This window comes from Drosophila navojoa, chromosome X, assembly GCF_054131105.1.
Source record: "Drosophila navojoa isolate 15081-1374.11 chromosome X, UAZ_NAV_1.0, whole genome shotgun sequence".
In the NCBI taxonomy this organism is placed as follows: Eukaryota; Metazoa; Arthropoda; class Insecta; order Diptera; family Drosophilidae; genus Drosophila; species Drosophila navojoa.
Window position 1 is genome coordinate 23,633,143 of NC_142895.1, and position 25,145 is coordinate 23,658,287.

General features: G+C 39.9%; 2 protein-coding genes and 1 long non-coding RNA gene across 3 annotated transcripts in view; 2 read left to right on the forward strand and 1 right to left on the reverse strand.

Moving 5' to 3' along the window:
• Nucleotides 1-25,145, forward strand: part of LOC149090730 (uncharacterized) — a 120,332-nt gene that overhangs the window by 17,207 nt on the left and 77,980 nt on the right. Inside the window, exon 2 of the long non-coding RNA XR_016197347.1 lies at nucleotides 1,749-1,800. This is a non-coding gene — a long non-coding RNA (uncharacterized LOC149090730). The remainder of the gene's footprint in view (nucleotides 1-1,748; nucleotides 1,801-25,145) is intronic.
• Prosbeta2R1 (Proteasome beta2 subunit-related 1) lies at nucleotides 18,174-20,043 on the reverse strand. The gene is made up of 3 exons (XM_030389844.2): nucleotides 19,881-20,043; nucleotides 19,637-19,816; nucleotides 18,174-18,988 (listed from the first exon to the last, which is right to left on the reverse strand). Exons 1-3 carry the CDS (start codon nucleotides 19,955-19,957, stop codon nucleotides 18,304-18,306), a joined length of 942 nt encoding a protein of 313 aa, XP_030245704.1. The 5' UTR covers nucleotides 19,958-20,043; the 3' UTR covers nucleotides 18,174-18,303.
• On the forward strand, nucleotides 23,717-24,764 carry AgmNAT (Agmatine N-acetyltransferase). Its single transcript, XM_030389843.2, has one exon. The coding sequence runs from the start codon at nucleotides 23,764-23,766 to the stop codon at nucleotides 24,415-24,417; it is 654 nt and encodes a 217-aa protein (XP_030245703.1). The 5' UTR covers nucleotides 23,717-23,763; the 3' UTR covers nucleotides 24,418-24,764.

A 25,145-nucleotide genomic window follows, 5' to 3' on the forward strand; every position in this document is an offset into this window, starting at 1 on the left:
TAGCTTGCGCGAACGCGTCATTCTTAAATCGGCAGTCGGGGGTGATGGCAGCAAATTAAGCATTGGGCAGAGTAGAATTAACAGGGGGCGGGAAAAAAAGTATTCCAACTCAGTGCGAATCATCTTATATTATGTTGTGGTGCATTTTGGTGGCCCAAATATCTTCTCATTTCTATGATTTTCCGCAAGACTTCACATGAATCTGCGAGAATGCAAACCACTCCGAAAAACTATAGGCTTAATGTGACTGATAGTAAATAAATATAATAAATAATAGTATTATGATAAATATTATATTTTTTAATGAAATCCTATTTAATGATAAACATTTAGCAGCAAATTTTTAAGAAAATAATATTAAAGATTTTTTAAAAATTGACAATAAGAAAAAGCGAAAAATCTGTTCAGAAAAATTATGCCCAAAAAAAAAAAAAAAAACTAAAGAAAGATAATCTTATTTTTTTGTTTATTTCTTGTTTTTTAATTGAAAAATTAATATGAGATGTTTTCCAGCCGTTTTGACATTGATATCACGAATATTCGTGTGAAATCAACCGTAATTTTGAAGTACTCCTCCATCAGAATCGATTTGAGCATGCTCTTTGAGGTATTATTCGCTCTCTGATCCTGTGCTCCAAAAAATCACATAGATGCTCTATGGGATTAGGGTGGTGAATGAAGCTGGTGTCGAGTATTATAAGGCAACCAACAGCTGATTTGGGGCGTATCAAATGATTGAAAATGCAAAAAGTTTAGGTAACAAAAACTACGAGAAAAGTAATTGAGCTCTGCTTAGTAAAATTTTTTCATTCGGCCGCAAGGTAGCTGAACGGGATCTTATGGTTCCGTTGCTCATTTGGTAGTGTGGGGGAGCTCTTAGCTAGCCAGATGAAAGGTGCTTTGCAACTTGAGGTGGCTTTTTATTTCCCAGTGCCTAACAAATGGATTTTTGGGAAATTTACATAAGACCTTACGTACTAGATAATTAATCTGTATATATTAGGTAGAAACAGTTTCAGTTTCTTTCTCGCAGACAGATCCACAACCTTTCGTATTCATCGAAATCGGTTAACTGTTAATGCGCTTATTTTCCTTATTCTGAATATTTTTCTGCGATTCGATTGTATTGGCAATTGGCCTTTTTAGTGGCGTTCGACGAAATTGGTTTTGGCATCAAAAAATCATTGAATTTAGGAATCATAGGTTCTTTTATCTCTTGTTTCCGATTCATTATTCGCCTTCAAAATACAATTTCGACAGTTGAGTATATCCCACCCGAGCCAGCCATTTTCAGCGGTTAATTTGGACTTCAATGTCAATTTTGTTTTTGAAGCAATGCCGTATATTTCTAGGGCGTATTTGCTGTACAGCGATAGAGAACGTCATCTTTCTGGCTTTCGTCATTACCGACGGTCGTACCATGGTTTGAAATTTAGTTTTCTGTCTCTACAATACAAAGTTCTTGTGGCAAACGTGATTCAGTATGTTTTATTGACCATTCAGGTCCTTCACAATTTTTCACAGTTTTCTGTTTCATCTCTGAATTTTATCGACAGACTGAAGAACAATATATCTTCTTCTCTTCGCTCTCGCGAAGTTTTACCAATCTGCACTATATATTTTGCAAATAATGTATTCAATGATGCAAGAAAAAGTGAAAACAAACTTAAAATATCATCACAGTGGGTGAAACGGCTGAACGGCGATTAATTAATAACTTCTGCAAAAATGATTCTGTTTATGTGCAGATTTTTTTTTTTTTTTTTTTTTTTTTTTTTTTTTTTTTTTTTTTTTTTTTTAGTTAAATTTATTACATATCAAAATTGATGACCTCTCGCATATGCACGCATGCTCTGGTAGACTAATAGTCGATCGAGCAAATATATATATGTACATATTTTTCATTTGAAAAAAAAAAAAACATTCTTCATTTCTGGTTTCAAGAGCTTCTTCTGACATCGGAAGGGCAAAGTGTTCTATAATTTCTGCACCATGAAAAAACATTTTATGGACATATTAAGGCACATAGAAATGGTAAATGTCTAAATGATTGAAATGGACAATTTTTAGAGGCTAGTTTTGGCCATCTATCCTCCTCCTGGTTTTTAAGAATTCGATGGTTTTCTATCCATTTGCAATTCAATTCTATTATCAAATTTTTTAGTTTCGTAGCGACGTTATCGCATTGGAAACATAACTTGTTTGATCACAGACATTGTTGCTAAGTAAAATATTTTTAAAATAATTTGCGACAATTTCACTTCGTAATAAACAATAAAATACATATAAATTTCAGGTTTATTTAGTATTCAAGTACTGAGGAAAATATTATTATTGTTTTTATGATGTGCCCATCCAATTTTTATCACAGGTAGGTGATTCTTTTGTGGTGGGTGCGGTAGAACACGGTAAGTGTCATGTGTAAGCCACATTTTGATATGGATTCGTTGTTATGTTGAGATGTGAACGAGTTGGTAGTTCACATTGGGCACCGTTTTAGTTTTTCGTCAATTATTTAGGGTTTCCTTTCAAATAATTTAATAATAATTATTCCGCCTACAAGTACCAACTCGCCCATGCAGTCCCACACCATCACCCCAACCTTGGGTAGCTTTTCTGCTTTGAACTTTTCAAGTTTCCGACTACCTTGAAGCTCTGCTCTCTAGTAAATCAGATTCTTTCTAGTATCATCAAATTTAAATGGATTGTAAAAAAAAACAACAATTTTATTGAAAAATGTTTTACGAGTTTAAGTTGAGAGAGTTGCCTTGGCTAGACAATTTTATATATTTCTATTGGCTTTAAATAAATTTTATTTTGACTTCAATACTCAACTTTGATACTATCAACGTAAAAAACTCGCTTCCGGTCAGATGTGAGTGGAGAAAGGCTGAAATTGCAACAGTACGCAGAAGGAAAAATCAAAATTATTGGTTATAAGTGAATAACTTGAAAAGTAAGCCAGCTTTTGGGATATGCGTTTGTTTCCGAAGAATTTCGCTGGTTAATATATTATAATAATTATTATTATTGAAAATTATCAAGTTTTAAAAAATCGAAGTTAATATTTTTCAGTTTCGAGCTACAGATCTGCCCGAAATAAGAGTCTGCTGAAATCGTCAACAGATTTGATTCTTAAGATTTGCCGAAAAAATAATCTGATCAGCGGTATCCATTGCTCTATTACAAACATCAGTGAAATTGTGGATTATGGCATGATTCCATGCCTGTCTGAATGCCAAAATCCGCCAAGAACAAACAATTATTTTATTCTGTTGTCTATGACATTCATTCATCAGTCATTCATAGTTTACAAATAATTTTTGTTTCTTCTGCATTTCTTCCATTTGGCATTTATATGTTAACAAATAAATATGATTAATAAGTTGAATCAACAGTAATATTCTTTGATAAAATTCATAATTTTTTCTCGATTCTAGTAGCCTTTTTCATACAGCACAGAGTTTAAAAATTCGTAGTCACGAAAATATAGTGCACTGCTATTCAACATTTTAGGTACATAAATCTAAAATTTGAAGTTTTATCAAGATGTTAACGTAAAAAAGTAAAATGTAATACTCTTGAAAAAAAAAAAAAAACAACTGCTAAGTTCCCTATAGTGCAGCGATGCGACAAGCAGCTATCTCGCCGCTGGTCGTCTCTGTGTGCGTGCGCAACAGTCGATGCCGAAGTTCGACTCGTGGTCGTTTCGTTGTGTGCGTTCGTACCTTTGTTGCGCATGTGCGTGTGTGTCGGCATCGTTTCGGTGTGGCTGTGGCGTAGTGCGTGGTGTTGTAGCTCAGGTCTAAAATAGCTTTGCAGCTCTGTTCGAATACCAACGAGTTTCTGTATAAATACGGCTGTATGACAGAGGCATCTCTCAGTCGCATGGGTCACAAGAGAACGAAGTCTCGTTGATGAGATGCTCACATAGAACTTTTCTAAATCTTATTTTAGTGAAATAAATAAATATGTACATTAATTTTTCTGCCTGGAAGCGCAATATAAGAAGATAAAGCATTTATCTCGAATAAAAAATAATTATTAATTGTTTAAATTATTTAAATAAAACGCATTTTCAGACTACATCGGATGATCACCTAAGTCTACAATCTATTAGTTGAAAACTCTGTCTAGCAAATTCTTGGGCTGTACTTACATTTTAGCAAGAAATCGGAAAAAAACTAAAATATGATTAATAAGTTGGATCAACAATAGTATTCCTTAGGAAAATCCATAATAACCTCCAATAATTGATTTACGCCAATTGCGCGGAAAAGTGCGACGTATAATGCGACTTTTACGTATGGGCTCCTCTGGCGACTTTGTTGGATATCATTTACAATAATTGTTAACATTTGCTAATTTCACAAAAAATTGCCTAGCAATTCTTTGGGCTGTATTACTTAAATGCTAAAGACGATAATTCAAAAACTCTGCCTAGCAAATCTTTGGGCTGTGATACTTAAGGGCTTACCCAGACTGCGTTGACGGATCACCTTGGTCTACAGATAAGTTAGCAAATCTTTGGGCTGTGATACTTAAGAGCTTACCCAGACTGCATTTACGGATCACTTTGCTCTACAGTTTATGTGTTAAAAGTCTGCCTAGCAAATCTTTGGGCTGTGATACTTAAGAGCTTACCCAGACTGCATTTACGGATCACCTTGGTCTACAGTCGATGAGTTAAAACTCTGCCTAGCAAATCTTTGGGCTGTGATACTTAAGAGCTTACCCAGACTGCATTTACGGATCACCTTGGTCTACAGTCGATGAGTTAAAACTCTGCCTAGCAAATCTTTGGGCTGTGATACTTAAGAGCTTACCCAGACTGCATTTACGGATCACTTTGCTCTACAGTTTATGGGTTAAAAGTCTGCCTAGCAAATCTTTGGGCTGTGATACTTAAGGGCTTACCCAGACTGCATTGACGAATCACCTTGGTCTACAGTCGATAAGTTTAAAGCTCTGCCTAGCAAATCTTTGGGCTGTGATACTTAAGGGCTTACCCAGACTGCATTTACGGATTACTTTGCTCTACAGTTTATGTGTTAAAAGTCTGCCTAGCAAATCTTTGGGCTGTGATACTTAAGAGCTTACCCAGACTGCATTTACGGATAACCTTGGTCTACAGTCGATAATCTTAAAGCTCTGCCTAGCAAATCTTTGGGCTGTGATACTTAAGGGCTTACCCAGACTGCGTTGACGGATCACCTTGGTCTACAGTCGATGAGTTAAAACTCTGCCTAGCAAATCTTTGGGCTGTGATACTTAAGAGCTTACCCAGACTGCATTTACGGATCACTTTGCTCTACAGTTTATGGGTTAAAAGTCTGCCTAGCAAATCTTTGGGCTGTGATACTTAAGAGCTTACCCAGACTGCATTTACGGATCACCTTGGTCTACAATCGATGAGTTAAAACTCTGCCTAGCAATTCTTTGGGCTGTGATACTTAAGAGCTTACCCAGACTGCGTTGACAGATAACCTTGCTCTACAGTCGATGAGTTAAAACTCAGTCTAGCAATTCTTTTGGGCTGTATTACTTAAATGCTAAAGACGATAATTCAAAAACTCTGCCTAGCAAATCTTTGGGCTGTGATACTTAAGGGCTTACCCAGACTGCGTTGACAGATAACCGAGCGCTACAGTCGATGAGTTAAAACTCTGCCTAGCAAATCTTTGGGCTGTGATACTTAAGGGCCTACCCAGACTGCATTGACGGATCACCTTGCTCTACAGTTGATGGGTTAAAACTCGGCCAGCAAATCTTTGGGCTGTGATACTTAAGAGCTTACCCAGACTGCATTGACGGATCACCTTGGTCTACAGTCGATAAGTTAGCAAATCTTTGGGCTGTGATACTTAAGGGCCTACCCAGACTGCATTTACGGATCACTTTGCTCTACAGTTTATGGGTTAAAAGTCTGCCTAGCAAATCTTCGGGCTGTGATACTTAAGAGCTTACCCAGACTGCATTTACGGATAACCTTGGTCTACAGTCGATAAGCTTAAAGCTCTGCCTAGCAAATCTTTGGGCTGTGATACTTAAGGGCTTACCCAGACTGCGTTGACGGATCACCTTGGTCTACAGTCGATGAGTTAAAACTCTGCCTAGCAAATCTTTGGGCTGTGATACTTAAGAGCTTACCCAGACTGCATTTACGGATCACTTTGCTCTACAGTTTATGGGTTAAAAGTTTGCCTAGCAAATCTTTGGGCTGTGATACTTAAGGGCTTACCCAGACTGCATTGACGAATCACCTTGGTCTACAGTCGATAAGTTTAAAGCTCTGCCTAGCAAATCTTTGGGCTGTGATACTTAAGGGCTTACCCAGACTGCATTTACGGATTACTTTGCTCTACAGTTTATGTGTTAAAAGTCTGCCTAGCAAATCTTTGGGCTGTGATACTTAAGAGCTTACCCAGACTGCATTTACGGATAACCTTGGTCTACAGTCGATAAGCTGAAAGCTCTGCCTAGCAAATCTTTGGGCTGTGATACTTAAGGGCTTACCCAGACTGCGTTGACGGATCACCTTGGTCTACAGTCGATGAGTTAAAACTCTGCCTAGCAAATCTTTGGACTGTGATACTTAAGAGCTTACCCAGACTGCATTTACGGATCACTTTGCTCTACAGTTTATGGGTTAAAAGTCTGCCTAGCAAATCTTTGGGCTGTGATACTTAAGAGCTTACCCAGACTGCATTTACGGACCACTTTGCTCTACAGTTTATGGGTTAAAAGTCTGCCTAGCAAATCTTTGGGCTGTGATACTTAAGGGCTTACCCAGACTGCATTTACGGATAACCTTGGTCTACAGTCGATAAGCTTAAAGCTCTGCCTAGCAAATCTTTGGGCTGTGATACTTAAGGGCTTACCCAGACTGCGTTGACGGATCACCTTGGTCTACAGTCGATGAGTTAAAACTCTGCCTAGCAAATCTTTGGGCTGTGATACTTAAGAGCTTACCCAGACTGCATTTACGGATCACTTTGCTCTACAGTTTATGGGTTAAAAGTTTGCCTAGCAAATCTTTGGGCTGTGGTACTTAAGGGCTTACCCAGACTGCATTGACGAATCACCTGGCTCTACAGTCGATGAGTTAAAAACTCTGCCTAGCAATTCTTTGGGCTGTATTACTTAAATGCTAAAGCCGATAAGTTTAAAGCTCTGCCTAGCAAATCTTTGGGCTGTGATACTTAAGGGCTTACCCAGACTGCGTTGACGGATCACCTTGCTCTACAGTCGATGAGTTAAAAACTCTGCCTAGCAATTCTTTGGGCTGTATTACTTAAATGCTAAAGACGATAATTCAAAAACTCTGCCTAGCAAATCTTTGGGCTGTGATACTTAAGAGCTTACCCAGACTGCATTTACGGATCACCTTGGTCTACAGTCGATGAGTTAAAACTCTGCCTAGCAAATCTTTGGGCTGTGATACTTAAGGGCTTACCCAGACTGCATTTACGGATCACTTTGCTCTACAGTTTATGTGTTAAAAGTCTGCCTAGCAAATCTTTGGGCTGTGATACTTAAGAGCTTACCCAGACTGCATTTACGGATAACCTTGGTCTACAGTCGATAAGCTTAAAGCTCTGCCTAGCAAATCTTTGGGCTGTGATACTTAAGGGCTTACCCAGACTGCGTTGACGGATCACCTTGGTCTACAGTCGATGAGTTAAAACTCTGCCTAGCAAATCTTTGGGCTGTGATACTTAAGAGCTTACCCAGACTGCATTTACGGATCACTTTGCTCTACAGTTTATGGGTTAAAAGTTTGCCTAGCAAATCTTTGGGCTGTGGTACTTAAGGGCTTACCCAGACTGCATTGACGAATCACCTGGCTCTACAGTCGATGAGTTAAAAACTCTGCCTAGCAATTCTTTGGGCTGTATTACTTAAATGCTAAAGCCGATAAGTTTAAAGCTCTGCCTAGCAAATCTTTGGGCTGTGATACTTAAGGGCTTACCCAGACTGCGTTGACGGATCACCTTGCTCTACAGTCGATGAGTTAAAAACTCTGCCTAGCAATTCTTTGGGCTGTATTACTTAAATGCTAAAGACGATAATTCAAAAACTCTGCCTAGCAAATCTTTGGGCTGTGATACTTAAGGGCTTACCCAGACTGCGTTGACGGATCACCTTGCTCTACAGTCGATGAGTTAAAAACTCTGCCTAGCAATTCTTTGGGCTGTATTACTTAAATGCTAAAGACGATAATTCAAAAACTCTGCCTAGCAAATCTTTGGGCTGTGATACTTAAGAGCTTACCCAGACTGCATTTACGGATCACCTTGGTCTACAGTCGATGAGTTAAAACTCTGCCTAGCAATTCTTTGGGCTGTGATACTTAAGAGCTTACCCAGACTGCGTTGACAGATAACCTTGCTCTACAGTCGATGAGTTAAAACTCAGTCTAGCAATTCTTTTGGGCTGTATTACTTAAATGCTAAAGACGATAATTCAAAAACTCTGCCTAGCAAATCTTTGGGCTGTGATACTTAAGGGCTTACCCAGACTGCGTTGACAGATAACCGAGCGCTACAGTCGATGAGTTAAAACTCTGCCTAGCAAATCTTTGGGCTGTGATACTTAAGGGCCTACCCAGACTGCATTGACGGATCACCTTGCTCTACAGTTGATGGGTTAAAACTCGGCCAGCAAATCTTTGGGCTGTGATACTTAAGAGCTTACCCAGACTGCATTGACGGATCACCTTGGTCTACAGTCGATAAGTTAGCAAATCTTTGGGCTGTGATACTTAAGGGCCTACCCAGACTGCATTTACGGATCACTTTGCTCTACAGTTTATGTGTTAAAAGTCTGCCTAGCAAATCTTCGGGCTGTGATACCTAAGAGCTTACCCAGACTGCATTTACGGATAACCTTGCTCTACAGTCGATAAGTTAAAAACTCTGCCTAGCAAATCTTTGGGCTGTGATACTTAAGGGCCTACTCAGACTGCATTGACGGATCACCTTGCTCTACAGTTGATGGGTTAAAACTCGGCCAGCAAATCTTTGGGCTGTGATACTTAAGAGCTTACCCAGATTTTATTTTTAGGGAATGTTCAATTCTACAACCGCTGCCTGTTTCATACATTTAACAGTACCATACCTTGATTTGCCATTTTCAATTTAATTCGCTGAAATTAATCTCAAAGGCATTCCCATGCGTTTTTAAGATTTCTTGGAGTCGGTGTTGCGAGGGCGCGTTTTGGGGGTTAATAGGGCTACTATGGGCGGTAGACCGTCGGTCGAGAACGCTCAACGTGGCTACCGGCGTTCGCTCCAAGACCAAACTATTTACACAGCCGGAGATTTGCTCGTCTGGCGGACAGGCTGAAGCCACGTCCAACTACCAGTTAGTATCTTATCCCAACTCTACAGCAGGGCGTACCCGCTAATTCGGTTATTATTGTTAGTTTGAAGATTAGTGAAGTGGCGGAGAACAGACTATAGATCATGAAACTTACGCTTTATTCTCTTTCTCTTTCCTTCAGTTTATTTCATCCATTCTATTATTCGGCTAAGCTTTAAACCATAGCTTGCAAACAACTGTTAACCGTTTCGGGTTGTCTGCAAATAAGTGTCTTTCACTCACACTTAGAAAAAAGACTCGGAGAGCAACCGATTGAAACGATTGCTCGCCTAAGCAACCGCTTAAATGTTGTCAATTAAATAAAAGTTTTTTGTACATGTATGCGTATGTATTAACGTATTATTTACGTTCGTTTGCCATTAAATTCCAAGATACTGACATTTATCAATGACGTGAAACTAAAATGGCCACGTTTGAGTACGCTCGCACAGGTTATGCTGGCAACGCCAGCAACTTAAGTAACTGTGGAACGGGCATGTTTCGCCTTACATTTTTATTTAAGCGAAAGGCGAAGTAGCCAGCATTGATTTTGTCAGTCAATCTCTCACTTACTGAGTCCCATTGTGCGAACGACAATCGTATCGCTCTCTAAACGATGCTCGTCGAAAGAACGTCACACGAATAGCTCAACTCAATGTAAAAACTCAACTCAAGAGAAAACAGAAACGAAAAGAAAGGAAGTCTCCTGGTGAGAGCGAGAGCGAGTGTGTATACAATTTTTTGGTAGTGTTCGTGAACAGAGCGAACACACTAAAACGGTTCCCAGTTATTTGCAAGCTTTGCTTTAAATTACGTTCTTTTCACGTGCGCTCGCGCCGAGTCCCAAAAACGAACTCCACTCTGCTTATGGCATTCCATTCTCACTATCTTCGTCCGCGTAGCTCCCCTCAGCGTCAGCAATGCAATCTCACCACAGCGAGCTTCGAAACTGCATGGTTGCATTGCGTATCACCGAGGTTGCGTGCGCTCGACGCTATTCAAATTTTCTCAAGTCTCCTACAAACCTACTTGCTATGAAACTTACAACTAACAATTTAAACTTAATAATTACATAAAAGCTACAAATGGGGCCTTATTATCTAACTTACATACTACAAGTAACAGCTCAAAGAAAAAGTCCCATGGCATAATAACTAACTTGCGCACTACACAACTTACGTACTACAAATAACAATTCAAAGCATAATTTCAATGGCGAGCAACCTTACAATGTCTGTCCAAAATAATTTTACAGTTTTTTTTATTAAGAAAAGACCCTCTCCCGGTATCATTGACACAAGATGGTTATTAACAGGATGATAGTGAGCCTCAGAATGAGGACAAAATTGTTAATATAGAGTTACTATATGAAAGATTTAATGTTAGATTTGCCAGAAATAGAACCTAGAACATCAATGGAAATACTTATAAAGGGGAGCCTTCACTTTAAATATTTACTGCTATATTTTATGAATTTCTTGGAGATGGTGCTGGTGTCGGAAAGAGCGGTCTAATCATCTCATCTTCAAGCATTATATAACATACATATATGTTAAATATTCGGGAATGATTCTGCAAAAAAATGTTGTGCCCAACAAGTGAGGCTTCTTTCTGGTGCCTTAGTTAATAGCTTACATCTAAAGTTAATAGACCTTAAACTTATTATAATAGATGATATATCTGTTGTGGGCTCGTCTCTAAAACAATTTGTTTAAACTTCTCCATCTCTCGTAGTATGTGTCACAACTTCCAAGTATATGATTATGGTCAATGTAGACTCTGAGGATGAGTTAGATAGATGTTGCTGCATTCAGCGCTCCGACTGTTTTAAGAATGCAGAAGATAAAGAAGATTCAAAAAAGGGGCCACAGTGAATTGCGCTAACATGCAGTAGGCCAAAAACTAATTCGGGGTTGTTCATTATAGATTTTGTTTAGCCTAAGCCTCCCAAAAATGATGATAAGGTACAAACCAAAATAATAGTGAAAAGCTGAAAATAAAAACAAATTAACAAACAACCAAATTCAATTAATGTAAAATATCTAAAAATAATGTAGAATTAAAAAAATAAAATAAAATTTGTAACCACAACTCAAAAGCAGCTGACTACAAGGAAAGGCCTTTCGTCTTGTTTGATACCCACGTTCTAAAATTCTAAATATTCTTTTTAAAACTAAAAAATTTCACAAAATTTTTTTTTTTTTTTAACAATTTAATAAAAACAAAATGAATGAATATGTATATATGAAAAAATAAATAAAATAAAAACAAAAATATTTAAAAAAAAAATTAATAAAAAACTACACTACAATAGAAATTTAACCAAATAATATGAAACGAATTAAGGAAACCTCATTATTTAACATAAGTAGTATCAAGAGTTTTTTTTTTTTAGTTTATAGTTAAAATGTAGTTATCAGTGGATTGTAAATAATTTAGGAATAAATAAGGATTAATGGAATGAGTTGATATAATCGTGCAGGACACTTGTTTTCGCTTTGGGGGGCTTTCAGACAATGTAAAGAAAAACCAAGCTAGGGATAGGGGCGTGAACTCAGAGGCCAAACTCCATCTATTGCCACATTTCGGAGTAAAGGGCCAACCAGTCGTCTGGTATAAACGGATCTTAAATCTTCCTCACACTCTCGAATAAGCTGCGGAACCATAAGATCCCGTTTCGCTACCTTATGGTCAATGGAAAGTATAGACTAAGCTTTTGTCTAGCTTTTCGGACCAGCACACATCTAGTGCAGTTATTTTGTCACAGAAGTGCGATGTTGTTCGTCTTGATTTTCAGTTCCCAATGCAATCCGAGTCAAATAGGCGATTATCCTTATGTTAGGGATACAATTTTAAATAATAGGTCAAGCTGATTGAGCGTCAGGAAAATAAACCGTTCATTCGTTTTAGAGTGTATCATATTTAGGTACAAATCGTTAAGCTTCATAGTTGGTTATAAGTCCAATTGTTTAATACAGAATTTTCTACTATATCCATGCAGGGGCATGGATTAGTAACTTTTGAAATCATTTAAATTTTTTTATGGTGTTTAGCTCCATGAGAGTAATTATTGATTTTCTTAAATAATACTATTGTTGATTCAAGTTAGTAATCATGTTTAAAAACAAAAGCAGCTTCTTTGTAAACAAAGTGTAAATAGTAGAAATGCAGCAGAAACAAAAACTATTCGCTGAGTCTTTTTTATTTACTAAACAGATGAATTATAACTGGAGAATCTGAGTGTTAATACAAAATTTTACTTTCCTGCTTTTATATGAACAAAGGTAAAATCAAATTGTGTCTAAATGGTTTAGCTTTGAGTCGTACCAGTGGGTAACAATTAATCATGCAGAGAAAACAACCAAACAATGTTTAAACAATGTTTTTTTTCCACAATTTCAGAAAAAGCCGAAAAGGCTATTTGATTTTTTCGAAAATAATGTTGTCTTTCCCCATCAATCGTTTTCCGCCGTGAACATAATACCCACCATCCGCTTTTCAGAATTATAGAAAAAAAAAAATTATAAAAATAAAGAATTATAGAAATAAAAAGTGTAATCCAACCTCAATACTTTTAAGTCTAAGGGTATTGTATTAATAGACATAAAATCAGCTTTTGATTCAGTGTGGCATGATGGACTTGTACATAAAATTAATATTTTACGTTTCTTAATAGAAATAATTAAAATAAGTATCAATAGCAAACTCTAGTGCTATACCCATGTGTCATATAAAAAGCGGTTCATCTAGAGACATTAATTATGAAGATATTCTTTATAAAAACAATATCAAGTGGACGATTCAGATGACTTAAAATTGAGATAATCGGAAAAAGGAATTAGGCAATTCATAAAGAAGATAAATACAAATTGTTTTTGACACAAGTTATATGATGATGAGCATAAACTTGTACATCAGAGGAAATATATGGACAAGCTCATGGCATATATGGCACTATTTGGTGCGGTTTAAAGTAATCTGTCGAGCGTTGCTCTTGGCGAATAAGCACTGTACTTAGCAACTGTGTGCATTGTGTAACAGATATACAAACCATATTCTACGCTGACATTAATTGTGGCTGATGCAACTGTAATACCACCCACTGAGCCAGATGGCCACTGAACCAATCCACTTAGCCGCCCCCAAGCTGACCGCAGACGATTTGAAATCATGCAGATACGTATTGCTTTGTGGTTGGGTGGTTGCTTAACCACTGCGCCAACTGTGAGTCGTGTGGTTCAGTGGGCGTAGCAGTAGCTGTGGGTATCTCTCCATGTGTGTGTGTGTGTGTGGTCTAGGTAGCCGGCAATTACTCATTGCGTATATGTCGCTAATTAGGCGCAAGTGTTGTCGATAATGAAGTGGCGCTTTGTGCCCAGCGAAAGCATTATGTGGGCAGGAGCAGAAGGACAATCAGGACGACGATGATGGCGACATATGTCGGTTCGCTGTTTAAGCTGTAAAGCACGTCGCCAGACGTGGAGCTCGCATTTCACAGTGCACGTCCCGCCGATAGCTTCTGCTGGTGCGCGTGCTCCATTGTCCTAGCGCCGGCTAAATGGCTCTATGTGATAACTTTTTTGTTCGCCAAGTAAGTGTAACAAACCGATGCCACATACCCAGCCCCCCAACCACCCAACCACCAGCCAGCCCAACGTCCGACACATGTGAACAATAGAAAACAAGTAAGAATTCTCTAGTCGAGGTTGCTCGACTGCAGGATCCCCTGAGCCCGTCGAGGGACTGGACAGTGTGGACTTACTTATAGACTATCTATGATAAGAACATGAAATGTGCATATCTGCCAAAACTCAAATCTAATGTGTGAAATACCTTGTTTGCAAATTTGGACTTGAGACCGACGTTCAAAATAAAAAAATAATCGAAATTCCATAAAATTATTTTTATTTATCAGTATTTTGAGTATTAATGAGTATTAATCGATTACATTAAACAGAAATATATAGCGCTTTTTGGAAGCCATAGCACTAGACGGATTTGCAAAGAACATTTCAAGTATCTCCATCCGCACTAGGACAGGCGGAAGGACGAACAGGTAGACATGGCTAAATCGACTCAGCTCCTCGCATTGATCAAGAATATATATACTTAATGGGCTGTGCCACTCCTGTTTTCTTCCATTGAAGAAAACTGTTATACCCTGGTTTCCCATTTTCAATGGACGCACAGTAAAAGAAGAGTAAACAAAAACTTACCATGGGAAAACCGTCCAACAGGGCCATACGAGGACAATGCGACAGAGGCACATCCCTCCGTCACTCCCCCTCGACGCACTTCCAATCAAGCAACGTAAATGGCTGCCCAATTGCGTGCCTAGCTCCTTGATATGCAGGCAACTTGTGGAGCATGCGCGACAATAGTTTTTTGGGATTACCAGGCACTCGGGTGGATCAAGCAGGAATACAAAATAAAGATGGCACAGTCGAAGAAGCACTGAGAATTCCAGTGGAATAATAGATATATGTGTAGAGTCTACTGCTAAGCTACTCACTTCTGGGCAACGGAAGCTGCCTGTAAAGTATCCACAAGTAATTACAATATTATAATGATAGTCCTGTTGGTTTATCCCTCCGTCTACGACCCTACGACTGCCTGCCCGCTTATGCAAAGTTGATAAACAGCCCTCGTATTTCATCTCGGCGTCATTTTTGCGGCCATCCATGGCGTTCCTCCGTCCGTTCGGTTATCCTGTCCGTATGCCAGCTCACGTGCTCTGCTCCCCTTCTGCCCGAGGTAGGCGACAAACATGAGCATCATCCGCATCTCGAATCTCGCATCTCCCGTCCACACGACTGAGGCAAATGGCGTGCACGAAATCTCAATGCGTGACGCCCTGTTGCGAAACAGAAAAAAAAAACGAAAGAAAATAAATATTTTGATAAAATTAAAACGAGTAGCTACGGATTTTTATTTACTTGGCAACCCCAAAAAAAGCGAAGCAAATGATAAAATTTCGTTTCTGAAAAATAAAACCATTTTTGGCAAAGCTTCCTACTTTTAAAAATCGAATATGAATAAATTCGACTTAAATGAAAGTACTTTTTAAGGAAAGATAAGCTGGGGGAGCAAAAATGCATTTGTTCTGATCTACATACCTACTGGAAGAGCCAACTATCTGTATTCAAATCTCACCGTATATAGATATGTATTATTATATATAAATATCGTTAATTTGGATTGATTAATTTGGAACATTTTAGATAACTATTTAGTATAATCCTATGAAATTCATATACATACATATATGGGCCTAGATATGATCTAACTCCTCTGCTTGAAGAGATTTTTTAATTTAATTTTTTTCAATTTTAATTTTTATAATAAAAGTTAAGCCATAACTCTTATTTTTAATTTATGTCATAAAAATTGAAATAATAGTTATACTTTGGCAAATAAAATTTGATTGATAATTATTAAATTTTTTTATTTTTAAAATACAAATTTCGTATAATAATTATAAATAACTGTTTTTTAATTACTCAAAAATAATTCTTCTTTTTTTTTATTTTTACTATACAAATTATAATCATTACGGTTCCTGCTATGAGGAATACATCTTTAATGTTTTTTTATTTTTACGTTTTGTCAATTGAATAAATGGAGCGAATGACTTTTCCTTTATATGATTTCAGAATAAACTCTTGGGATCCGATTATTAGTAAAAAAAACTAGTCCATTTCTCATCCGTAAGTTTTGTAAACTTCAAGTATGTTTAAAGTTAGTGTGAGATATAGGGGCATTCAAATAGACCGTGTCCAAGGAGTCAAAGACTTTAAATTTAAGGACGATAAGCTTGATTCTACTTATTCATGAGGCTAATGCCAATGAATTGTTCAAGTGGTTTATATTATCACATTGTATTACATATTATTACATTATATATTATTACGATGCGAAATATATCATATTTGATATTACTTCTAGACTACTTGACCTCCATTCATATAAATGCGAACTGCATTCCTTATATATAAAGTCCATTCCTCTCCACAAATAGTTTGGTAATGTGCACGGTATCTAATAGTCGAGCGGGCCACACGCGCTCGTACCGCTTTCCTTGTTTCGGATTGTCCTTTTGTCGGCCGCTGGTGTCGGCCTTTGTAGTTTTTATTGCCCGTCTGTCAATATCCGGCGGCAGATTTCGCCTCACTTGGAGCTACAAATTTGACTGGATTCTCGGCGCTCGCCCTTTGATTCCATTTCCCGTGCGGCACATAAGTAATGCAACAGAATGGAGCTCCCAGACTGCTGGCTGTAGTTGTAGCTGTGGCTGTGGCTGTGGCTGTAGCAGTGGCTGTGGCTCTGGCGCTGCTTTGCATGTTACAACTTTAAGGATATGTGACCATAAACAACTGAACGTAAAATGCCAGCTCCCAGGGCATTGGGGATGCGACCCATCAACTGCCTCCCTCGCCCGTGCGTCCGACGGCTAGCTGGGAGAGTGTGTGGCTATGTAAAAAGGGATAGGAGGTGCCTGGGATGAGAGGTGCCCGAGAGGTGTGGCAATTGGGCTGTGTCGCTGGGAATGTAACCGTAACTGTAACCGTTGCCCTTGGCTACGCACAATTTGAATTAAATTGCACTCGACGCATTCTGTGTGCCTGCAAGGACATCCAAAGGACTCGCACTCCAGCAACGACTTAACCAACATGCCAGGATTCAATTAATTCGAGGACTCTCGAGCCACCTGCCACACTGCTGGTGCTGTTGCTGCCGTTGCTCCTCCTCCTCGTCCTCCTGCTGCTCCTGCCGTTTGTACACAAATAATCAAGTTAGCCACGTTAAGAGCTTCAATTTAATATGTTGCCAAATTGGCTTTTACAAGACAGCCAATGGCTAAATAAACACACACAGATGTCCTCCGTCCATTGTCAGCTTCGTTTTCAACAAATTCTTGAGCAAATGCAATCACAGTAAGCACAAATTGCAAAAAGTTGCCCAGGCTCTGCTGCAGCGTCCGAAACTTTGCTAATTAAGTGCACTCGAATAGATGCGATGCGATGCTAAGCGAATTACGGATTAACAAAATGTATTTTAAAACCTCGTTGACAGTCGTCGACAGTTGAGTCCTTCAAGTATCGATCCACGAAAGTAGTTGCTTGCTCCTGATGTTAATAAAAATCCCTAGCTGAATCTCCCGTATGTCATCTGATAGTCATCAATATAACTGGCTATTTTTCTTGCTTTCTTTAAAGTCTTTAAGCTCTGAAGTCTAACGTTGAGCTCTACAATATATTGTGAACTGAATTCAAGCCTTGAGAATCAAAGTTAGCCATATCATGCTCTATAAGAAGGTTTGATATAGGGATGTCGAATATTTTAAACTGTCGTATTGATGATATTTTAAGTTTCCAAAAATGTCAATATGATATTTTAACCTAATATATCGAAATATCAATATTTTTAGATTTTGTTTTCTTTACTTGTTTTTACACAATAAATTTAAAATCCGTCCCAAAAAACAAGACAAATAAGAATAAGTATTTTTAATTTAGATGAAAGAGACAAAAATTAAATTTGGCTATCACAAAAATATTTAATATTTGGTAAAAAAATATGCCGATATATTTTTATGATGAAAAATACATCGATATATTGATATTTTGATATATTTTTAAACCCCCAACCTAGTTAAACTTTTAGTTTTAGAATGTTGTTAGAGGACAGGTTAGACTCGACCATATATCAATTTTCACACTCAAGAGTTGAAAATTGGCTTATACTTCCCGACTCAGTCCCCTGCAATGGACCTCATAATATTTCCCAAGTCTCAAAAGCTCAAACACTCAAAACGCTACCAAACTGAACTTTTATTGGCTACTACAAAGTACAACACAGAAATGGCTTCACATGTTGTGGAATTTGTGCAATGCTCGGTAATCACTCATAAAAAATATGTATATATATATCTGTGGATACCTATGGACGGCCTGAGGATGGATATGTCGAGCTGGGCTTCGGCTTCGGCTTTGGCTTTGGTTGTGGGTCCTCCACTTGCGACTCGGACTGGCTGATGGAGGGCATCTGGACAATGGAATAGGTGGGGCGGTAGATGCGCTCGTCGACTATGTCGAGGTCCTTAATCGAGATGCTCTTCACCAACGTCGTATTGGGCAGAAAGGAATACGCGCCCATCCGCTCGCCACGTTCGCTGGCGATTGTCTCCGTACGGAGATGCTTGGCTCCATCGCGCGTTATCACGCACAGATCGATGTTGGAGCCGGAGCCCAGATCGTTGAACACACCGGCGCTAATTGCCTTGCGCACCAGCTGCTTGCCTTCGTCCAGCCCCAGTGCGGGATTCCAGCCCTGCTCCAGCACAGCCATGGCGGCCAATGTGCCAGAGCCCATAGCTGCGTAGGGTATCTTGTCGATGGAGCCGCACGGATGAATGCAGTTGATGTGCGGCCCATATTTGTCCACCCCACCCATGACCAGGGCGGCACTGATGTGACCCTGGTAGCGGAACAGCGTACGCCGGAGCATCATGCTGGCACAGATCAATGGCACCTGGCGACCCGTGTTCAGGCCGTGCAGATCTAGCTCAGCGGACGTCATCTGAGTCATCTGTTCAGTGTCGGCGGCGGTGCCTGCCCCACAGCAGCTGTGGAGAGCAAAAGTAAGACTGGGCGTGGCTCGGCTAGAGGATATTCATTTCATTCGAGTAAACTTTAACTACAACAATTTGGTATTCAATAAGAATTCCTAAAGCCCTTTAAAAACCTAAGCTTGTCTCTAGTATTTGAAACACGCATTTTACAAATAAAATGGTGAGGGGTGGATTTAGGGGTGGGGGTAATTTGTAACAAGAGTCGAAATTCTATAATTCTTTTATTTGACCTTTAAAAATTGGCGACTCTAGCTCGACAGATGTAGCAGATATAAATTTATTACTGATTGTAAACGAAAATACCTCACTATGGCCGTGGTTTATACGGACCTAAGAAAAAAATTTTAAATTTTCCGACAGACGGACAGAGCTAAATTTACTCAGCTCGTCACCCTGATCAAAAATATATATACTTTGTGGGGTCTGCCACGCCTCCTGCTTGTTACATGCTACGTAACCTTTATACCCTGATTTCCCATTTTCAATTCAGGGTATACATTTCGTATATCTCTTAAGATCTTTGAAACATACAAGTTTCGTCTTGTCTTGTTTTAAAAGAAGACCTATTCCCTTTTCCAGTGGGTTCAGAGTGTAAAAAGCAAATATATCCAATGGCAGATGTGTGCCTGTTAGTTAGCTTACTAAATGTGATCCTGCAGGCGATGTATCTTCGAACAGTTCTTGTCTGACACAATGGGTCCCTCGGTGGCGCGCGTATCGGCACCGAGTATAACACCGTCCTGGTAGATGATGCCCACGATGGAAGTGCCCGTGCGCACTGCCAACGGTGGCTTATACCCATCCATTAGCAACTGTGCATTGCTGTAGAGTTAGGTAGAGTGATGGTACGTAGGAGTAGTAAGAGGAAAAGGAGATGTCGTCTCACCGTCTGGCATTAACGAAATTGAAAGCGCATCGTATGTCCTTGTCCTGAAAGTCCTGAGCCTCCAAATACGACAACATCTTGTGTGGCAGACAATAAAATTTTTACTCAATTTTTGACTATAGAAACTGGTGTGGATGATATGATATACTTGAGCAATTTGTGTGCCTAACGGAAGTAAATTGTAACAGGCAAAGCCTACTAAGATAAGTATGCTTGCCTAGTCACATGGTATATGTACAGTCTATCCATCTCTCAGAGCTCCGTTTTTCTTTTCTCTATCCTATTCTATTTATCTCTATCCATCTATCGTATGTGTTAGATAGCTGAAGCTATTATTGGTGGCTAATCGAAATCGTCTTATGTAAATAATAAGCCCAATGAATAATGAAGAATGTTTCTTGTGTGGCGTTGCTAGAGAGGATGATGGAGCTATGTGCGGATAATTAATGCACAATGTCTACATATTCGGGGGGCGGAATGATTAAAGACTATAATTTAGGGGCAGAATATGAAGGCTAAATCGATTTCAGGCGACTGGCAACTCTCTTGTCGAACGAAATACAATTAGGATTAATTAGAGTCCGGTTATATTTTAATTAGCATTTGGACAGCCCCGCCCCAGTCTCTGTCCAGTCGGTCGAAATGCTGCTACGCAAATGACAAACACTTTGATTGGCAGCCAAGGGGGTTTGGGCGAGGGGTGGGCGGAAGGCGCATAGGGAATGGGGCATTGCAATGGTAAATGGTAAATGGCAAATGGCCGAGCTGCAAAAATGACTTCCAGTTGCAACTTGACGACAACTTTGCTGCAACTTAATTACGAGGGGAGAGGTGCGGCCAAGGGACTTGAGATGCCGGACAACAACTGCTTTTTGGGGCGGCCAGATGGCGGCGGACTCTCAACTCGCAGCTCTCAGCTCGCAACTTGCAACTTCGAAGTTTGCTTAAACAATTTTGCGCTGCATTTGGCCAAGAACTGAAAACTTTGCAGCTGCTTATGGCACAACAATAGCAACAACAAGGATGCAAAAACCAGATCCCAATCGCAATCCCAAATCCAAATGCAACTTTCGTTGTGCCATCCGCAAATTCGCTCTTGCCCAGCTGTGCCTACTGCATCAAGAGCGACGGCCACAAAGGGGACTGCACTGGGGGGGCCTGGACTGGATGACGTATTAAAGCATTTATTTTGTCCACCCACAGCCACAGCTCGAGATGAAACACGAGAAATATTGATATCTATCCATGTATATTTTGCTTCACTAACATTTCCCAAAAACTGAAAGCTCTTCAAAGGCTGGCGAGAGCTGCTTTCCTTTCATCGGCACGCAAGACGGACGGATTCAGTATATTAAGACGTTCATCGAATCGAATTACCACAGGGAGCTGTGTGGCGTTCGTCAAGAGATTGGAGGTCTTTTGAGAAGGTATACTAGATAGGTCTGGCGAAGGTAGCTTGCTATTGTAATTGTTATGATTTCTCTGGTTTTTTGAGACTCTTCTTTTAATGCTATTTTTGCGGTAAGGGATTGTTTGTTGGCCACATCCACCAAGTTCTCATGCATGTTGTACTTGCCATCCGGAGTTATAAGGCGTGATAAGGCCCACGCCCATTTAGTCCTTATTTCCTTTCGGTACATTTGCACCGGGGGTGCACCTCCAGTTGCGCCCCAGCGGAAAGGGTCATTGGCAAATTGTCTGGGCCATCGGGCCATGACAGAGTTGAGGGCGCGTTGGAAGTATTCGTAGTATATTTGTTTTGGTTTTCCGTCTGTTGAGTCGGATAACCAGCTGTCTATGTCGTCTTTTATCTGTGAGGGTGTGTGTGGGGCTTTCGCATTCAGCGCATGCATGTGGCACAACAACATCTACGCTGGCCCTTTTGTATAAAGAAGGGGGTAACCGAATGAGCTGAGTTGCTTGAGATAGTGGCGGAAAAAATCATCCTCAAGCAAACGGACGTTGTCCTCAGTCTGTCTTACTCCACTGGTTGAACAGCTTCCGGATTTTTGACAATGCATAGTATATCTCCTGAGCGACTTGCACTTGTCCAATATATACTGATATCCCATTTTCAATGGGTTCAGGGTATAAGAAGAACAAAAACACGTTGAAAGTTTGATCAGTTGCTAAACTGCTTTTCAAATCATCCTGGAATACAGGAGTGCACCAACATCAAAACTCTTCAGGGAAATGGAAATTTGAATAGCATTAGAAGAGAATATATTGCTGGCAGCGCAGAGCATTAGCCTTGCGGTCCCCCTCAAAGTGTATATGAAAACGAGCACCTTAAATGTGAATCAATATCAATATCAATAGCAATATGAAATGTAACCAATTTGGACTATGGCAAGCGGTTGGGGCAAATGCTAATTGAATTGTTTTCAAAGTAAAAACGATGCTAGGCGCCTTGTCGCATGGCGTGCGACAGAGCGAGACAGCTGCCCAGCGCTAGGGTACTCATTACGCCTTCAGTGCCCCGCTGTCAATTAGATTTACGAAACGTTTGCATTTGCGCTCGTGTGCAGAAGTGGCAGAAAATTGCTTAATTAAATTGGTCAACTAGCAGCTACAAGCGGTATTATGTCATGGTTACCTAGCGCAAACTCTGATTGCTAATTGCAGTTGAGCAAAAAAGGAAAGTGGGGAGAAACCAAGAGCGTAAGTCATGAGAGAAGCTGCAACTGGAGCGTATTGTTGCCTAGTAACACCGCCTGCTCGCCCCTCTCATCTCCAGGCGCCCGCAGATACTGTCGACAGCACATGTGCAGCTAATTAAACGAGACATTTGACACGGTTCGCTAATTATTATGAATCTGCGTCGAACAGCGGTGAGAGCTCGACGACGGACGGAAACTTATTCAATTGTGCATCGTATCCTGGCAACGAAACAAATTGCACTTGCACACAACTCCTTTGCGATTATCCTCACCCTACTCTCGGCCAAGATGCTTATCGGGGAGCTCCCTTTGATTTTACACGGATTATTTGATGTCTGATGGACTTGAAATCTCATTCACATATGGACAAGCGCTTGGAAGGGATATCTCTTGAATACTGTGAACAAATAGTTTTCTTCATTTGCATTCAATCTATGGAAATATTCGAATTAGATCTATGAATAACTACATTACGTATAAGGAAACCAAATCAAATATCAATTTCTAAGAAATATTAATTATTATCTCTATGCTCAATTTTAACCATAAATAGCGTCAATTGATTCATACATTTTGGACATATTTTTATGTGTATGTATGGAAATATATGTATAATAGGCAAAAGGAGGCGTCGTAGAACCATGATCATAAATACGTACATATGTTTTCTTCATGCGGATGACGAGCGGAGTTGATCTAGCATTGTTAGTCTATACGTTATTATCACGTTCTAAAAATTGGAAGTAGATAGTCCATATCACTAACCATAGCCCATATTGGGAGCAATATTACCTATTTAAAACGCACTTGTGGTCTCTGATATTCAATTTAATAACATTCTTAAGAAATGAGCTGTTTTTGATTAGGTTCCACTGGGTTTTCAATTCAAAGAAACAAATAATCAATAAATCGAATCAACAAAAATTTATGTATGTGTATTTGAATCAAAAAAAAAAACATATATTGATAAGTAAAGTAAGTAATTTTATTAAACACAATTCCATTTCTAAATTTGATTCAGCGGAAATGGGGCATTTTTTGTTCCTTCGAAACGGACTAAAAAATACAAAATAAATATTAGATTCGTGCTGATAATGCCAGCATTAGAATAGTTAGAATTTCGGCGCACAAATATGCGGTCACACTGTGCGGCGATCAGTTAATAAAAACAGCTGTCAGAACTCACCCGGTGGTGTACGTGCATATGTGCATATGTGTTCGCCATGAGCGCTGCAACGAAAAGCGACGACTTTGAGATTCGCGTGTGTGGTGTGGAGGATGGCGACAGAATGATGGAGTTCCTCTTGGAGCACTACTATCGGGAGGAGCCACTTACTGCCGGCTGTGCGCCACCAGAGCCAGATGAGAAAGATAAACAATTTCTACTCTCCAATTTGCCACATGGCACCTGCCTTCTAATGCTCCACAATGATCGCATTGTGGCCGCCGCCGTCGCTGGGCCCAAGGAGGCCAACGCGGTGGATGACCTGTTCGAGCAGGCCGCACAGCTGGCCGGCACCAAATGGGGTCGTATTCTGGGCATTTTGGCCATTGCGGAGCGCGATGCGAACGTCTTCAAGCGTTACGGCGTGGACAAAGCTCTACACCTGCACGCCATTGGCGTGGACTCGCAAATGCGTGGACGTGCTGCAGGCCAGCGACTCATAAACGCCCTCGTTGCCCTGGGCAAGGAGCTGGGCTATCCGCTGCTTACCGCCGACTGCTCCAGCTTCTACTCCAGCCGACTGATGCAGCGCCTCGGCTTCGACGTGGTCAACCGAATACCCTACACAGACTACGTGGACGACGCTGGGGAGCAGATCGTGCGACCACCTGAGCCCCATCTGGCCTTGGAGACGGTCGCTCTGCGTTTATAGCTCTAATTTGCAAGAGCGAGATAGACTGAGCGGCAGAGGGCGGCCCTATCTAAATCATAAATGAGAAACATTTGCCCAAGTCATCATAAATATTTGACACTCAACCAAATGCTCGGTTATTTGACATACATATATACATGTATATGTATATGTATATGTATATGATTTGTACAAAAAATGTTTCCATGTGTAAGTAATGCGACAACACGAACTAGTCACATACATGTATATCTGGCTCTAATGGATCAGTTATGGAACAACTAAATTTACTATAGTTACGCCCAATAGAAGCTATAGAATGTAGTAAAGATAGGCATTTGACTTATTAAAGCATCAACCAAAGCTAATATGTGCACCGAATTTTAGTTAGAACTGTTGAGCGAGACAAAGCGAGGTCTAGCGAGGGAGGCCAATGAGCTTGACCTGAGTTTAAAATATCCTCCTGCTCTCCACTGCCTTCAAATTAGCAACATTGTTGACAGTCAAGAGATGTGCGTGATTTTCATAATTGAGTTCAGATTACGCCGTAAGTTGCTGGCAGCGGACTATTTATGGCGATGATGAACAGCAAGTCGTCCGGCAGGATGCAAATTAGACGGCGAAGGCAACGGTGGGACTTGTTAGCAAAGCAGAATGGTCAATAATAAAGTGTAAGGAATGGTCAATGCGTATCCGTATCGAGTGTCATTGTTACGTTGGACACAGATTGACAATGGGTCGGCGGACGG

Coding starts and splice junctions, on each gene's coding strand:
- Prosbeta2R1 (XM_030389844.2), bottom strand. CDS start 19,957: ATGTTGTCGTATTTGGAGGCTCAGGACTTTCAGGACAAGGACATACGA. Junction 19,817..19,880: donor AATTTCGTTAATGCCAGACG/GTGAGACGACAT, acceptor CTAACTCTACAG/CAATGCACAGTTGCTAATGG. Junction 18,989..19,636: donor CGCCTGCAGGATCACATTTA/GTAAGCTAACTA, acceptor TGCTCTCCACAG/CTGCTGTGGGGCAGGCACCG.
- AgmNAT (XM_030389843.2), top strand. CDS start 23,764: ATGAGCGCTGCAACGAAAAGCGACGACTTTGAGATTCGCGTGTGTGGT.